This window comes from Phocoena sinus, chromosome 11, assembly GCF_008692025.1.
Source record: "Phocoena sinus isolate mPhoSin1 chromosome 11, mPhoSin1.pri, whole genome shotgun sequence".
Taxonomy (NCBI): Eukaryota; Metazoa; Chordata; class Mammalia; order Artiodactyla; family Phocoenidae; genus Phocoena; species Phocoena sinus.
Genome location: NC_045773.1, coordinates 1,409,541 through 1,427,057, shown reverse-complemented (window position 1 = coordinate 1,427,057; position 17,517 = coordinate 1,409,541). Strand labels below are relative to the sequence as shown.

At 54.9% G+C, this 17,517-nt stretch overlaps 1 protein-coding gene across 10 annotated transcripts in view; it reads right to left on the bottom strand.

Annotated features, from left to right (window-relative positions):
• EEFSEC (eukaryotic elongation factor, selenocysteine-tRNA specific) overlaps positions 1-17,517 on the bottom strand; it is a 237,228-nt gene that overhangs the window by 184,262 nt on the left and 35,449 nt on the right. Inside the window, exon 1 of one of the 10 annotated variants that reach the window (XM_032648733.1) lies at positions 4,789-5,324. The exons of the other annotated variants lie outside the window; for them this stretch is intronic. Within the exon in view, the coding sequence (XP_032504624.1) occupies positions 4,789-4,819 (31 nt within the window). The 5' untranslated portion in view covers positions 4,820-5,324. Of the gene's footprint in view, positions 1-4,788; positions 5,325-17,517 lie in introns of those variants that run through there. 10 annotated transcript variants of the gene reach the window in all.

The window sequence follows — 17,517 nt, the reverse complement described above, 5'->3', positions numbered from 1 at the left end:
TTGTTCTGAGGGACGATGGCTGCTGTGGCCTTGGACACAGACAGGCCCTTCTAGAGACAGAGCCCCAGGCCACGGCGAGCCCCCCGTCTGAGGCAGAGAAACCACGGCAGGCGTCCCTGCCTGGCCCGGGCCAAAGGGGCTGGAAGGGTGAGGCCCGCCGGGCTCCTCCGACTGAGACGGTCTGAGAGCTCAGGGTCGCAGAGCCTGAGAGCGTGGCCTCAGGAAACTGTTTACTGGAGAAACAGGGAAAAAAAAAGAAGAAAAGAGGGGGGAAATCTACCATAAAAAGTAAGTAAAATCAGCAGAATTCCTTCATGAAAAGGGTGGAATTAGCATATGGCCTCAGCTGCCAAGTGGCCATTGAAACAAGCAATGAAAATGAGTTCAAGACACAATTAGACATTTTTCTGGACGGAGACAGAGGGGACTGAGCAGGCGGCCGCGTTTCAGAGGGAGCAGCAGGGCACGTTCAGGGCAGGGCCACCGTGCGAGCGCCCTGAGCACTGGCTGGGGGGCGGGGGCACCACCTGGGCCCTCTCCCCCGGCGTTACACTGCCACGATGCCTCCTGCAGAACCTGCAGCCGCCCGGAGCCCGAAATAACAGTCTGGTTCCATCCCCCTCGGCCTCTGCTGCTGCGCCCGGGGCCGAGTGCCGCCTTCAGGGACTAGCGTGGCTGAGTCCCTGCCCTCAAGGAGCTCACCGTCTGGTGGGGGAGACGCACACAAACCCACAAGGTCAACACAGCGAAGTGCATCAAAGTAAGACGTGAAGTTTCTGCTGAGCAAGCACAGAAGAGGGGAATTTAGCAACCGGAGGGAGGAGGAGGCCGGAAAGCAGAGGGAAGGGCCTTTCGGGGCCGAGCACACAGCAGGAGGCCACGGAGGCCCAGCCGCCAGCGCCTCAGAGGATGCCGACCACTCGGTTCCCCTGGACCCTTGGGGACAGGGCCAGATCTCCTCGGAATGACCAGAGGTGCCAACCGCTGGCTCAGGGACCGGATACGACTCAATGGCAACAACTCGGGACAGCTGTTCCCAATCTTCCCAAGAGTGCGGCACATGCGGCCGCCCAAGGCACGGGAGACGCTGGGTCCTCATGGGCGACACAGTCTGTTAGGCCCTCTCTAGCCCAGTGGGTTCCAGCGTCCTCCTTCGGGCGGCTCCCTGACGGTGGTCTAGCTTCGTCAGGTTCCCTGGGCCCCGTCTCCTTCAAGGTGGAGTGAATGGCTACCCTGAAAGGACCTCGAACCTCTCCTCTGTGCTCACGGCAGGCTCGCTGGGGCACGGCATCTCCACGACCCCAGGGCCCCCGGCCCGACCCTGAGTGGGGGTCCCACCTCCTTCACACCCACGAGTCAGAACCAGCTCTGCCGGCCTCTTGCGTCCCAGAGCGGGCCTCTCAGATTGAAGCTGGGCGTGATGGGGATACTGAGAAGAAAATGAGGCCTGGCCCCTGCACCCAGCACCCTACATACAGAGCAGGGGAAGGAGTGACAAGTGCTTGGCACTTGTCCTTTCAAAGCCCCATCAGGCTGTCTGCCGGCTGCCGACCAGCTTCCACGGCGGCAGGGGGAGGAGAGGGGGCATGGGGTCTTCAGCAGGGCAGGGCAGGGCAGGCACTGACTCCACATGCCCCGTTCTCCCCCCAGGCAGAGAGCAATGGCCTTAAGCTCCCACTTATAACGAGCGCTGTGTGCCCAGCACCGCATGCAGGCGCTCACAGCTCCGCTCACACCATCCCCACGACAGCCCAGCAAGGGCAGCGCCGTGATTCCACCTTCCAAAGGCAGCAGCTCAGTCAGGGAGGCCCGTTCACAGGCCCAAACACACAGTGAGCAAGCGGCAGGGCCCAGCTCCTCCACCACCCACCAGAGCTCTCTAGCTCGTGACCTCAGTTTCCGGGGCCTTGCCCCCACTCCTGCCCCCGCCCCAGGAGGAGGTCCTTGAGAAGAGACGCCAAACCAAAGAAGAAACCACACCTACCGAACGCAGGAAAGCACTGCGCTTACGATTACAGCTCTATTATAAAGGATACAGATCAGGACCAGCCAAAGGAAGAGACACACAGGGCACGACCTGGGCGGGCACAAACACAGGCCTCCACTGCGGAATCAGGGCTCATCACCCTGCTGGCACATCCATCTCTTCGCCAACCAGGAAGTCCCACTGAGCCCCTGGGTCCAGAGTTTTTATTGTGGTTTCGTTACTTAGGCACAAATGACTGAATCACTGGTCGTGAGACTGAACTCGACTGATCCGCTCTGCCCTCCTCAGAGGTCAAGAGCTCAGACTGGTGTCTCTGGCCCAAAGCCCCAGCCCACTAGTCACATGGCTGGTCTCTAGTCTTCCTCTAGCATAAACTCAGGTGTGGTCCAGGGGACCACCAGGAACAGTAAGGACACTCCGGTCACCAGGGAAATTCCAAGGTTTCAGAAGCTCTGTCCCAGGATCCCAGGACAAAAGCCAGATTCCTTATTACATTAATACAGCAGTAAGGCTAAAACACGCTCACACACCACTGCCCTCCCTCCGTCCCCCACTTGCTGCTGACGAATGTGTTGCGTTGTGACAGCTGCTCTGAGGGACAGTCTGAAAGGCAGCAGAAGCCCCCGGAGTGCTGCTAGAGCGGAAGACACCGTCCACGGCACGTCGGTTCCTCGAGGAGGGAGGGATGGGCACTGCGGTGGGACAAGCCGGGGGCGCCGCGGGGCCAGTAAACACGCTGTCAAAGAGCGCTTAATGACACAGGGCAGGCTCATGGCTCAGTGCCTAAAATGTTACATGCAGTGGGATCCCTCCTAGGAAAGGGGTTATGTCAGAATACTAAGGGGAGTTATCCTGAGTAACTAGATTCTTATTTCTCCCTCATACTTTCCTCTATTTTCCACATTCTCAATAGGCATAAATTATTATACATTCAGGGGAAAAAGGGCTTTTAAAAAATAACACATGAAGGATAACATTACACACACCGACCCCCATGAAGCAGTATAGGCTACTCAACCGGAAAGTGCATGGCAGTGACTGCATTTTCAGTACTTAGAATTTCTTTTTGGTTCTTTTTCATAATGTCCTAAGCTCACTAGGTGTTCCACTTCTTCATTTACATTTCGAACATTCTTATTTTAAAGCCCCTTCCAGATTTGTTTCATGGTTTCTGGTTCCTAGGACGGGGATGTCCGCACTTGTGCCTATGGGATTTCTTCTGCACGGTGGTAACTTTCCTCATACGCCCTGTGACTGGTCCTCAGCCAGGGCTGTTTTCCGTGGGAGGTCCCAGTGTGTGACTGGAGTGTGCCCGGGGGCTGGCCGGACTGTGGGGCCAGGGCCACGTGCGTCACCAGCACTTCCGTAACACAGATGACGCGGACGCGAGCGCACTTGGTCTCAGGGAGGACGTCCTGTCTTCTCCTGGGGCAGCCATTTAACCTCGACCTTCTGGAGGAGACCTTTCCTAGTTCCTTGTCTCCGTTTATGAGGGATCCTCTACATCTCCAGTGTGGACACCCCTGAGAACCAGCTGGCGTCCAGGCCTGTTTGCTGCTGTGCCTCTGACGCCTTTCCACGTCCAGCCCTTGAAGATGCTCCTTCCTGGCTTCTGCACCTCGACCTCCTCGTGCTTCCTCACTTCACCCAGCCTGTCAACGTCTGTGCGACCCAAGGCTCCCAGGGGCCACGCAGCCCACTGTGTCACCCACACGTCTGAAGCGACGGGGCAACTATAAAGGGTCAAGGGGGCATGCAGCGAGGGACGCTCGACCTCACGCCCCTCTCACCACCTGACAACAATGATGGAAACTAAATGTATTGGAGGTAACTAGACGTCATTTTAGTGAACACAGAACTACTATAACCAGAGTTGTGTTGCAGACTCTGAGTCACAAAGACCTGGACTTTAACCCCGGTTCTGCCAACTCTGCAATCTGGGGCCTCTCACCCCCAGCCCCCGACTCACAGGGACATGGTGAGAACTGGCCTGAAGCCCAGTCTGCTGGGGCCCGTCCCTGGGGAGCTGATCTTTGCTGCACCTGGTGACACAGCTCACACTGAAGAACAGGCTAGGAGAGCTCTGTACCAGCTACAGGCAGAGCCTCAGGACAGCGATTGTGAAACAGGGACCAGGTGGGGACTGGGAATGGCCAGGGAGCTTCTAGTACCTGGAAGGATCCCTAGACTGCGGCTAGCAGCAGCCCCAGCTGCACATCGCCACGGGGACTCTGGGGAACCTGGCCACTGGCGTCCCTGCCTGAGGGCTGACCGTGTGCACCCCCTTCCCGAACGGCCCCAGCCCCCTGCAACAGCTCCAGGAACCACACAGAGAGCTCCGCGAGTGGGAGCAATGACCACCGCGCCTGGACCACCTCTAGAGAGTGGACGTGTCTGGTCATTTACCTCCGAAGCTCCTCCCTGAAAGGAGCTCGGGCACCTTCGGATGACAGCCCAGGCCACGGAGCCAGAGTCTGGCTGTGAATCTCAGCCCTGCCGCTTCCAGGCCCACTGCCGCAGTGACGTCACCCTTGGTCCTCGGCTGCCTCATCCACAACACGGGGTGACAACAGTGCCGGCCCCTGGGGTGGCGGGAAACAAGTTACTACAATACCGCGCCTGGCGCACAGTAGGTGCCGTGGAAGGCTCGGCTACTGTCCGTGCCAGGGGTCATCTCTGCTCCCGAGTGCTACGGGCAGCAAAGCTGCGTTCCCGGGACACGCACCAGGGTAATGGCGGCAGCTGCGGCCAAAGGCTCAGCCAGCAGGGATGTACCGGACGAGCACCCGCTCAGGACTCACCGGGCAGTGCACTTGGTTCCAGCTCCACCATGGGCCCAGCACTAGTCTGAGGGGACACCGCAGTTCCACAAAGCAAGCAAGGCCCTGCTCTCACAGAGTGAACGATCCAGCACCAGCCACTGACACACTCACGCAGAGACGACAGTCAGGAAGTACGACGGGACTGGGGCCCGGAGTGGTGGGTGCAGCAGGCTACACTCTGAGAGGGGAGGTGGGAGACTCCCTGGGAGACAGAGGGGGTGGGTTTCCTGCAGCGGGAGCAGCGGGCAGAGGCCCCGGTGAGGGTGCGTCTGTGCCGCGGACCCCACCCGCCAAGGCAGGGCCTGGACTTCCTCGCACTGGTAACTGAGGGCCAGCGGCCGAGTGTTAGGTGGGGAGTCCACGGCGGTGCCCGGGACGGTGATTACTCAAGGCAGTGGCCAGGGAGGCCGGCTGCGGGAGGCCGGGCCGGGGGAGGGCGTGCGAATACAGACCCTCTACCCTGTCAGCGGCCTCCCTCCTCCCGCTGCCTGCTCCCACCGTCTGTGAGCTTCTCGGCAGAGGCCTGGGGCCCCCCTGGCTGCGGAGGCTCCCGGAACCCCGTGACTGCAGCTGAGGCCGGCAACAGGAAGGGGAGGGAGTCCCGTCCTCCTTAGGAGGAAGGACGCAGAGAAGGTCCAAAACCAAGAAAAACTAAAAGTACGTAATGAAGTTACAGAAGAAATCATCAGCTAGAGAGCCAGGACGGCTGTGGCTGGAGAGAGGCAGGCTCTGCCCTTGCACCCGCCTCTGCTCCCCACCTCCCGGAGGCCGGGCCCCGCACAGCACCCGGGCAGCCAACGCCCAGCCCAGAACCGCCCTTCTCAACCCAAGCCCGAGCCTCCGGAAGCACAGGCAAAGGAGGACCGAAGGCACAGAAGGAGACGCGGTGAGGACAGGGGCGCGGCCGTCCTCGGATGCGGGCGCCACACTCAGCCCAGGAGGCCACCCATCTGTTGGCTAAAAGCAACTAAACCAGAAACTGTTTTAAGCTACAGCTGGTGTCTGGGCCACTTTATCAAGCACTTGAGACACAGAGCTGATTATTTTTCTGGCAACAGCGAAAACAGAAAGGCTGAAAGCACAGAGTCTGTCACCAGCTGTTTCCGGAGCGGTTCTTACAGTCACGTCTGGGTTGGGGCCAGAGTCGGCAGAGAGGTCCACTCGGGAGGCCGGCTGCGGTTGGTCCTGTTCTTTCATTCCCCGCTTGCGTTTCGCTGCCTTGAGTCACGCAGAGTAAAACCCCTTGCACAGCATCTTTCGGTGCTTTAGATGCTATTTGCAAAGAGCCCCTTAAACAGGGACTTGGGTTACAAGAAACGTGTGTGTGCTGTGGTCTTGACTCACGGTCGCTGCTCCCTTACTGGGATCTGGGTTCCCACACCAGCTCTCTCCTCACCTGGCTGCTGCGTGGCTGCAGCCAAGCTCTTCAGCCCATCCTGAGCCCCAGTTCCTCACCTGTGACACCCGAGGGGCTGTGGAGCTTTCTGAGCGTCAAGCACAGAACCTGGCACGTAGAAGGTGCCCAACTAATGGGACAGGATTAAGATCTGACTGGTTCTCCTGGCTCACACCACCCTTTCCCTAACATCATCAACACCCATGGATGTGGGGTCATGGGTGATTTTTGTTTTCTTCTTCCCGTGCTGTTTTCCAAAATCGGGACAAGAAAATTCACTTCGCAATAACTATAAATACTTTATAACAAAAATCATTACCTACTAAAATATTAGAGGGAAAATGCTTGGGCTATTCTTATATGATAAGAGTCCATCCCAGGACCAGAGGTCTCCCTCTGCTACGTCAGGGATCTGAAAACAGTTTTCAGGACCACTGCCAAAGCCAGCCGGACAAAGGCTGACCCCACCCGCCTCTCCTGTCAAAAGATTCCAACCTCAGTCCCCATTCCTATGGTCCCCATTGCCCTAAACCAGGACCACACCGGGCCCCGTTCCGAGAGTGGCCCGGCGAGAAACTGGCCAGTGACCTGTGGCTTCTGCAAGCTGGGCTAACAGGGCTCCTGGGGGTCTTGCGAGGGATTCACTGGGAGACGGGGGGAGTGAGCTGAGTGCTGAGGGGTGACAGGGTGTGAGATATGGCCCGTGTAGAGGCAGCTGCCAGAAGCCGGTGCAGGCCTGAGGGTGCTGGTCGAAGGGTGGAAGTGGGGGCGGGCAGGCAGGGCCCCGGGCTGGGGCAGGAAGAAGGCCGGTACAGACCACCAGCTGCTCCAGCGTGGGCTCAGCACGTCCAGCCCGAGCACAGCTGTGTGGAGCTGGTTTCCAGCCCCAGGTCTGCAGACCTGAGGGTGGACACACCGCGCCCCAGTGCAAGTGGGGCCTGGTGACTGGCCAACCTTTGATGTCCCTCCAGGCCACAACTGGCCAGGTCCTCAGATTTGTTTATTTTTCCTGTATAACTTTTGCAATGCTTCAACTAAACAGAAACTTTTTATCAACCATTCCCAGAGCAAGAAAAATAGCCGAATGCTTGGTTTGTAACGGAAGCTGGTAGCTGTGCTGGGCCGGGGGACACACGAGAACAGCTCCCACTTTGAGGGATTCGGAACCCACGAGGGAACTGCATCTGCTGCCGATACGGGGACCCTGTGTCCCGTCCACCAACTGCTCACAGAGCCACTCTCCTCCGAGGTCCTCGTCCCCCGGCTCCGTCTCTCTGTTTACTTGGCAGGAGCCCCAGGCCAAGCGCCAGGCACAGGCTGGCCCCAGATCCAGCCGCTCAGTCTCTGTCGCGTCTTCTGCCGGGGGCACTGACTCGGCAGCGAGAAAGCTGAGCCCAGAGCCACGGGCAGGTCCGCAGCCTTGCAGGAGGCAGCCGGCCTGAGAAACAAGCGGGCACGAGGGACCTGGCCCGAGAGATGGGGGGCCCTGGATCCAGCTGTGTCTAAACGCAGCCCACAAATCATGCTGGTTGTAAGAAGCAGTTTGGGATGAATTTCTGTCCTTTACTAATGGAGATTACGTACTAACATGCTTTAACAACTCTACTCAACTCAAGTGTCCTGATTTTAGTGCCTTCGTGGCATTTTCCAAGCAACTAAGCTGACTGCTTACACGCGTGACCTCACCTGAACCACCGGCGCTGTGCAGTGCGCATCATGGCTACCCTCACTTCACAGACAAGGCCGAGCAATTATTCACTTCCGCCGTCGCTGTCGCAATCATCATCGTTTCACCCCAAGTCACACAGATATTAGGCCGTGCAGCCGGGATCCAGATTCACATCCTCTGAATCCAAAACCTACACTCCTCCCCGCCAGGAAGGCCCCGCTGCCTCGGTGTGCACAGTCCTGTCCTAAATGCAGGCAGAGACACAAAGGCCGTGGGCCTCTCCCCTCACATCAAGGGCTTGCAGTCACCTGGAAGTTGGCCATAAGACCATGAGCCCACTAGGGATGCAGAAAGCCAGAACACAGCTAAGAGTCCAAGTGTGAGGTCCAGGCACCACCCACAGGGCAGGGAGGTGAGATGGCACAGAGGCCACATGTCAGAGTTGCAGGCTGGTGCAGAGTCTCCCCATCGCCGTGACCTCAGCGACCCAGGGCTGCACCTTCAGATTCAGTCCTCCACCAGCCGCCGGGACGCCCCCACTCCCCCTTCAACCAAGGTTTCCTCAGCCGTGTGACCGTGCTGTCGCAGCCCACCCCCAAGACTGCGGAGGTGCTCCCTCTCACCCACACTCCTTCTTCAAAAGCGCCTTAATTACAGCTCTCAGGTGACACAGAGCACGGCGATTTCCAGTTTCCCTCCTGGAAACAAAGAGACCTCAGGAATCCTCCAATCCTGTACCACTTCGTTAATGCTCTGGTGTCAACTGATGGCCTCTGGGTCTGTACTAGGTCACTTTCCATTGAGTATCTTCCACGGCGGCTGCAAATAGTCACTGAAGGAACTGTGCCTCACTGACTGAGACAAAATTTTTAGTTCAGTTCAGTTCAATTTTAGTCTTATTTTATGTAACTGAGGAAAGTGAAACTTTAAAAGTCTCATACAGTATTTCGAAGCGACTTGCATTGTATTAGTGACGTGTCACTGAATGATTTTCCTTAGTTCGACACTGTTTCTTATGAAATCATAATATAATATTAAAGATGCTCCAGAAAAGAAAAGTCAGCAAGGACTCCAAAAGGACCTGCAGGCAAGTCCCGCCACACAGCGGCTCCTCCAGCGTCGCTCGCTCCTGTGCCGCCGTCACAAGGGCTGCCGCACCCAGCACACGCCCTGGCCGCACTGTCATCTCTTGAGGCCTCTGCCCAGGGAGCCCATTTCTAGCGAGAGGACAAAGGCAACACACCCCAGAGACCTGCTTCCACAGAACCTTCCCCAAGCTGCCACCCACTTTCCAGGGAAATTGAGGTGAAATGACAGTTGAGTCCGACATTGCAAGAAGGCGGGAGGGAGCTGGAGGAAGGAAAATGGAGGGAGGAGGTGGGGGGAGGGATGGGAGGAGGGGCCACCCTCCTGTAGGTACTGTTTTCTAAGGCTCTCACTCAGGTTGAACAAGTTGGAGGTTTTAAAACGAAGCAAGAACTCTGAATTTTAGAAATAAATGTACTCTACTCTCATGCTATGTTCAAAGATGCCATTTTCTTTGAACATTTTCTTTCGCAGAGGAGGGCCCTCTGCGATGTGGGAAGAGCCCAGGCTGCTGGTGCAGGCTCCTGGCTGCCCGCCCTCCACCCTCCCTCCAACCCCAGCTGCCTCCTGCGGGTGGGCTTCCGGGGAGGCAGGAAAAGCCTCCTCTAGAGCTGACTCCCCTCTGTCCGCTGACCAGGCACCGGGGTGTGGCAGGCAATGCTGCGCGCCCAGTCCCCGCTCTGCTCCCGGTGCCTCGGCTCCTGGCCTGTCACCCAGAGATCACCCCTTCCTCTGATGCCTGACAAAGGCAAGGATAATTTTTCAAGGTTGGTGGCTGGTCAAATGAGCCCAAGCAAGCCGACTGCATGGGGAACGTCCGCCTCCCTGGAGCCCGAGGGGACCGCTAACACAGGTTTACAGATACCACCTGGGGACCAGACGGAAAAGAAGACTCTGCCTCGGCTCTCCAGGCACCCCCTTCCAGAGAGCTGCTCCAGAACGCATCCCACGACCCAGCTCCACATCCTGAGAGGAACACGGGACGTGACACAAAGCATCAGAGTGCCCTGTGCTCTGCATGTACCCCTACGTCTCCAGCAGGGTTCCGAACACCAACATGCTTTGCACCGTAAGACACGTGGAATCACTTGGACAAAGGTGTGGTCCAAGTGGGTTGGTGCCCTTGGCACCCCGCACCCAGAGCGTCCCAAGGTCGGTACGTCCACAAGCAGAACGGTTTTTAAGAGGCGTGTGACTGTCGTGCAGCTCATCTCCCAACTCCAGGAAGGCCCTGCCTACAGACGGTCATCCCAGTCTCACAAATTAAGCCAGATCTGTGGGATGAGACTCAGAGTAAATTAGGTCCCAGAATAAGCCTCTGGAAAAGCAAGAGTTTCATAAAAATGGAAACATATGCTCCGCCTTCTCTGGCATTAGTGAATGTGGGAGAGGCTGAAGGCCACTTAATGGTCTAATAAAACGTTTACAGGCGAAGGTTCTTACAGACAAAGACTGCCTGAGACCAGCACGCCCTGTGCTGGGGTCTGGCGACCCTTTCGTCAGGGAGATTTCACTGCAATGGCAGGAACGCACCCCACCCGCAACCCGTCGGCAGGGGTCCCGCCTCTGCTCTCCCCTCTCTGGGCCCGCAGCCCTGAGGAGGGGGCTTTGCGTCTGTCCCCGCGGCCGGGAGCTCCCACGGGGCAGGGATCTCTCCTGGCCCATAGGAGGGAGGGCCCACATGCTGGGTGCAGACAAGTGCACGGACCAGTGACCAGGTCAGCAAACGAACAGACAGGGACAAACGCTGAACTGGAACCGCCGAAGAGTCCTGTGAACAAGGTCAACAAAGGTCAGGTGGACGCCAGCTCATGGGAGATACAAACACTACTAACTCAGGTGGATTGAAGGCCTCAATATAAGAGCTAAAGCCATAAAGCTTTTAGAAGGAAACAGAGCAGGGTGCCTTCACGACTTGGAACAGGCAAAGATCTCTTAAGCAGGGCACGGAAAGTGAAAAGCATTAGAGGAACAAATGAACAATGAGGCTTCATCAAAATTTAAAACGTCTGCTGGACTTCCCTGGTGCTCCAGTGGTTAACACTCTGAGCTTCCACTGCGGGGAGCACAGGTTTGATCCCTGGGCGGGGAACTAAGATCCCGCTTGCTGCACGGCATGGCCAAAATACAAAACAAAACAAAACAAAACAAAAAACGAAAACGTCTGCTTATCAAAAGACATCAAGAAAACAAACAGGCAAGGCCACAGATTGTGACAGAATATTTACAAAACATATACGGTACAAAGAACTGGTAAACAGATTCATAGAGAACTTCTATAATTTTTTTAAAATTCTAAACCCAATTAAAAATGGGCAAAAGAGGGACTTCCCTGGTGGCCCCGTGGCTAAGACTCCATGTTCCCAATGCAGGGGCCCTGGGTTCAATCCCTGGTCGGGGAACTAGTCCCACATGCCGCAACTAAAGATCCTGCATGCGGCAACGAAGATCCCGCGTGCCGCAACTAAGACCCGGTGTGGCCAAATAAACATATATATTTTTTTTAAATGGGCAAAAGATTTGAAAGATGCTACCTAGAAGAAGATATACAGATAGCAATAAACGTATTAAAGAGCAGTCAACATTATCACAGGCATACCTCAGAGATACTGCAGGTTAGGTTCCAGAACACTGCCATAAAGCAAATATCACAATAAAGTGAATCGCATGAATCCTTTGGTTTCCCAGTGCTTATGAAGGTTATGTTTACACTATACGGCAGTCTCTTATGTGTGCAATCGCGTTACGTCTAAAAAGACAGTGTACGACCTTAAGTTAAAAATATGCTAAAAAACCCTGACCATCACCTGAGCGCCAGCCAGTTGTAGCCCTTCTGCTGGCGCAGGGTCTCGCCTCCGGTGCTGGCGGCCGCTGACTGATCAGGATGGAGGCTGCTGAGGCTGGGATGGCTGCGGCCATTTCTGAGAACAAAGCCACCATGAAGTTCGCTGCACTGATGGCCTCTTCGTTTCATGAATGATTTCCCTGGAGCAGCAATGCTGTTTGGCAGCATTCTACCCACAGAACTTCCTTCAAAACTGGAGTCGATCCTCTCAAGCCCCGCAGCTCCTTTATCAACGAAGTCTGTGTCACATCCTAAGGCCTTTGCTGTCGTTTCAGCTATCTGCGCAGCCTCTTCACCAGGAGTAGCTCCGTGTTAAGAAAGCGCTCTCTTTGCTCATCCATGAGAAGCGGCCCCTCATCCGTTCCCAGGTTTCATCGCAAGATGGCAGCCATTCAGTCCCATCTTCAGGCTCCACTTCTAGTTCTGGCTCCCCTGCCGTTCCCACCACGTCTGCAGTCCTTCCTCCATGAAGTCTCGAACCCCTCAAAGTCATCCAGGAGGGCTGGAATCAGCTTCTTCCAAATTCCTCTTCATTTGGATATTCTGACCTCTTCCCATGAATCACAAGTGTTCTTTTTTTTTTTCTCTTAATTTTTATTGGCCACGCCATGCGCGTGAGGCACGTGGGATCTTAGTCCCCCGACCAGGGATCGAACCCGCGCCCCCTGCACTGGAAGCACGCAGTCCTGACCACCGGACCGCCAGGGAAGTCCCGCAAACGTTCTTAATGGCATCTAGAACGGTGAATCCTTTCCAGAAGGTTTTCAGTTTACTTTGCCCAAATCCATCAGAGGAATCACTGTCTATGGCAGCTACAACCTAACAAAGTGTATTTCTTACATAATAAGACTTGAAAGTCCACATTACTTCTTGATCTACGGGCTGCAGAAAGGATGTTGTGTTGTCAGGCATGAAAACAACATTAATCCCATCGTCCATCTCCATCAGAGCTCTCGGGTGACCAAGTGCGTTGTCAGTGAGCAGTAACATTTTGAAAGGGATCTTTTTTTCTGAACGGTAGGTCTCAACAGTGGGCTTAAAATATTCAGTAAACCATGTAAACAGACGTGCCGTCACCCAAGCTCTGTTGTTTCGTTAACAGAGCATAAGCAGAGTCGATTTAGCGTAATTCTTAGGGGTCCTAGGATTTTTGGAATGATAACTCAGTACTAGGGTCAACTTGAAGTCACCAGCTGCATTAGCCCCTAACAAGAGAGTCAGCCTGTCCTCTGAGGCGCTGAAGCCGGGCACTGACTTCTCCTCTCTCGCTATGAGAGTCCTAGGTGGCCTCTTCTTCCCATGAAGGCTGTTTCATCCACACTGAAAATCACCAATTATCTCAGCTAGACCTTCTGGGTAACTTGCTACAGCTTCTACATTAGCACTGGCTGCTTCCCCTTCCACTTTGATGCTATAGAGACGGCTTCCCTCCTTAATCCTCAGGAGCCAAGTCTGCTACCTTCACACGTTTCCACTGCAGCCTCCGCCCCTCTCTCAGCCTTTACAGAGTTGCAGAGAGCTGGGGCCTTGCTTTGGATGAGGCTCTGGCTGAAGGGAATGTTGTGGCTGGTTTGATCTTCTATCCAGACCACTGAAACTTTCTGCACATCAGCATTAAGCCTGTTTTGCTTTCCTACCATCCGTGTGTTCACTGGAGGAGCACCGGTAATTTCCTCCAGAACTTGTCCTTTGCCTTCACGGCGTGGCTGACTGCTCGCACAAGAAGCCCAGCTTTCGGCCCAGCCGGGCTTTCGACAGGCCTTCCTCGCTAAGCTTCATCATGTCTAGCTTTTGATTTAAAGTGAGAGATGTACAAGTCTTCCTTTCACTTGAACGTTTAGAGGCCACTGTAGAGTGATTAACTGGCCCAATTTCAATATTGCTCTGCCCCAGGGAAGAGGGACAATTCCACTTACATCAAGTCCTAGAACAGGGAGGCTAATCTATGTGGAAAAAAAAATCACACCCGTGATTATCTCCAGGGAGAGAGGAGGGGAAACGGAAACTTTTTAGAGCAGTAATTCCCAAACTTGTCTACTCATGAGAATCCCCTAGAAAAGCTCCCAGCACAAGCCCACAGCCGGGTGACCCCACAAGCAGATCAGCATCCCAGGCAGCCTTCCCCGGGGATTCCAACCGGCAACACAGCCGCTCTGCGTTGACCGCAATGTTCTACATCCTGGTCGGCATTTGGGGTACACGGGTATGAGTTTGTCAAAACTCCAAGAATCAGACAAGTAAGATTTGTGTTACATTTTACATATAATGAATTCTCAGAAAACAAACGTAAAAAAGGAAACATCACAAAACAACAAACAGAAACACCCAGAGCCTGCAAACGCTTCACTCTCTCTGAAGTAACTTGACACTCCTTCCCCCCATCCCGAGGCGCTTCCCCAGCCTGGGTCAGCGTCCACCCCGAGTCAGGCCGGGTGGCCATCCGCACAGGAGCCGGGCAAGTCCAGGAACAGAGAAGTCATCCTCGGCCCCAGGGCCTGTCCGGTGTCTGCTCAGGCCCTGCGGGTGCTCCAGTCTCTGGCCCATCACCCTGCCCCTCCAAGTCCCAGGGACCTGGACCCTGCAGGCCTCTCCCCGCTCACAGACCCCAGCTCCTCACAGCATCTCTGCTCTCCAGAATCTTCCTCTTCCCTCTTGAGCACACCCACAGCTCGGGGTCGGAGACGTCTCACCTCCCGCCCCTGCCGCCACACCTACCAGTACAGACCCCACGTCCCAGGCAGGGAAGAGGGTACAGAGCAACTGTGCCAGGACACGGTGCTTCCCGAAGTAGATGACACACCCCGTCAGATTTTTACTGTAATAGTTACGTATTTATTTTAAAATGCGTTGCAGGAAAAGGTAACTAGCACTTTAAACCCATATTTCAAGGATAATGTTACTTAGGAGAAGGTTAAATGAAAGAAATGAGTCAACTTAAAGGAAAATAATAACAATAACAGTACTAGTAGCAGTATGTGGACAAGATGAAAATTGCAAGGGTGAGTTGTGAACAACTCAAGTCTGGGATCACCAGTACCATGGGTCACCAGCAGTTAACAAAATGATCAACAGCAAACTGTCCCGTCCCAGGAGAAACTCTAACTTCTCTTGTCCCTGAGCCCCTCCACTCCACCCTAAGGTGCCACGTTCACCCAGTCGGGGTGGCATAAAGACCAAAACCCTGACCACGCAGAACAAAGGTGTATTCGACAACAGCTCTGTGGTGGTCGTTTTGTATGAAACCTGCGTCCCATTTATTTTTGCACAATTATGTACTGCCACGGTTTCAACCCATACTCTTTCCCTCCTGCCCCAAGGTGTGGCAAGAGAGCTGTAAAAACGTGGCCGCCAAGACAGGTTCCTGTTAGCGCTCAGAGAGGGAACGTCTTCCGTGTTTCTCGATGCGGGGTCAGAAGTTGGCTCACGGTAGGCACGCAGTAAAAACAGGATGAAGAGAGGAAGGCGACTAAGCTTGGAGCCTAGCTTTTCAAATTCAAGTTTGCAAACCCAGGTGTGTGACGGTGTGCACAGAAAGTCGTGAAATAAATACAGTCCTGAGAGTTTAGACACAGCCTACATTTTCTTGATGCCCTGATGGTAACTCACTTAAAATATTATTTTTATAAAACTAAGACAAAGAGCACATGGGGTGCGTGTGACATATCTATTAAAATGCAATTGCCCCAACAATCGCTACTTCTAAGACAGAAACTCATAGAAACACTTGCACGAGGTGCAAAAAGGTATGCTCGAGCAGAGTCAGGAGACACCCTGGACAGCCAGCAGTCAAAGACTAGGTACGCTGTGCCCCACACGGGGGAACCCCGCACACAGGGGCGTGTCCTGCACACAGGGGAATCCTGCAGCCACTACCACGCTGGATCTGAATGGTGTGAATGTACGTGGAAAAACCAAGGCATTGATAAGTGGAGAAAACAAAGTGCAGAAGAGCAGGTGTGGCACAGCCCTACCATGAAATTTAAAAATGACAATATGAATACATTAATTAATATGGGTGTTAATATAAATCCACGTGGAAAGAGCCACATGACTATGCACCAGCCCATCTGTTAACCTCTGACGGGTGGGGAGACTCTCTCTAAAGCATTTATGATATGCTGGAATGCTACGAAAAGTCTGCAGTCAAACAAGGCGTGTTTGCAGGTAAGAACGCATACACTTGTTAGGAAGACTTGGAAAGACCATCTCCTTCCCCTCGGCCTCACACAGACGGGCCCCTCCACGTGCAGCGCCTTTGGCCGGGCCCTGGGAGGACAGGCAGCTCGGAGGACACGGCGCCGCAGCCGCAGGAGGGGGGCCTTCTTGGGCCAGAACCCGCGCAGCCCCACCTCCCATGTGTGCCCGTGTCTGCGGCCAGGGCTCAGCCCTGCCCCCATTTCCACATCAACACCCGGTCCACGCTGCTGCCAGGACAGCGCCTTCCTGACCCTGAAGACACATCTGTCCGGCTGTGTGCTTCTGGCTGTTTTGGGAGGCCTAGGGTTACTATTGAAGATCCTTTCTTGGGACTCTTGCTTTTATTTAAATATCACAAATATAATTCAACCACAAGAACTATTCCCCAGGAGGAAATGCGAAGAGGCCACAGGAAGATGTAAACTTTATCAAGACTAAGCGACTCCGAGTCAGGAGGGGTCTCTACCGAACTTGAATCTGGGGAGAGGATGGGACTGGGCACTGGCTCCAGAGCTACATAAAACCGAAACAGCTTGTGCAAAGTCCCAGGGGCCACTGGGGGCGAGAGCACCAGCCTCCCCTCCCGTGTGCAGCCCCCCAGCCTGAAACAGCATCGCTCAGGGCCACCACCATCTGCAGCTGCCAGGAGAGGCCCCGCACATTCAGAAGCTCCTGGACCCACACATCCCGAGCTCGGAACTGCACAAACAAAAGGTTAGGGGAAGGGGGTGGGGGAGAGGGAATAAAGGCTTAAAGATTAAAGTCACAGGCAGAGACAGCCGGCTCCGTTTTTTAATAACTGAAAACACGAGTTGGGCCTGAATGTGCTCATTGTTCAGTAGAGGGGCGTCTACACAGGCAGGACTGGCTGGCGACAGCACGGCCTTCCCATCACGAGTCAGAGTCACCAAGGGGGAGGAGGCCCGGGCTCCAGTCAGTGAGGGTGGCGTGGGGCACAGCAGCCAGTGGGCCACGGGGAGGAAGGGCTGGAGAAGGACACGGTCACGTGAACTCGGGGAGCCGGCGACACAGGGCGTCCCTCACACCACGCTCAGGAGCACAGACTGGTACCACCTCCTAAGAGGAACTTGCCAGTGTGGATCAGAGGCGTGAAAATGCACGTGCCCTTTGGCTCTGTAATTCCACTTCTGGTGTTCAAGCCCCGGGAAATGATCCAACCCAGGAGGACTTGGTACACAAAGATACTCTGTGCAGCATCACTTACAAGAGCAAGAAATCAGAAACAATGTAACGTCCGGCGCTGGAGGAAATGGTTAAGTGTTTGTGCGTTTCTACCTGCCTTACTGCAAAGAGGATGGAAGGCAGGTTACATAAATACACAGGACAAAGGGGCAAGTGCAAGAGAAGGAATCACAGCAAGAGAAAAAAGAATGTGTTTAAAAAATGAGGCCAGAGCTGGGCTGCTTTTTCTTAATGCGCTGCGGAGGCCCACGTTCACACCGCCACCATCCACCGTGACAGCAGCGGCCACCTGCGTGGACCTGCTGAGCACCC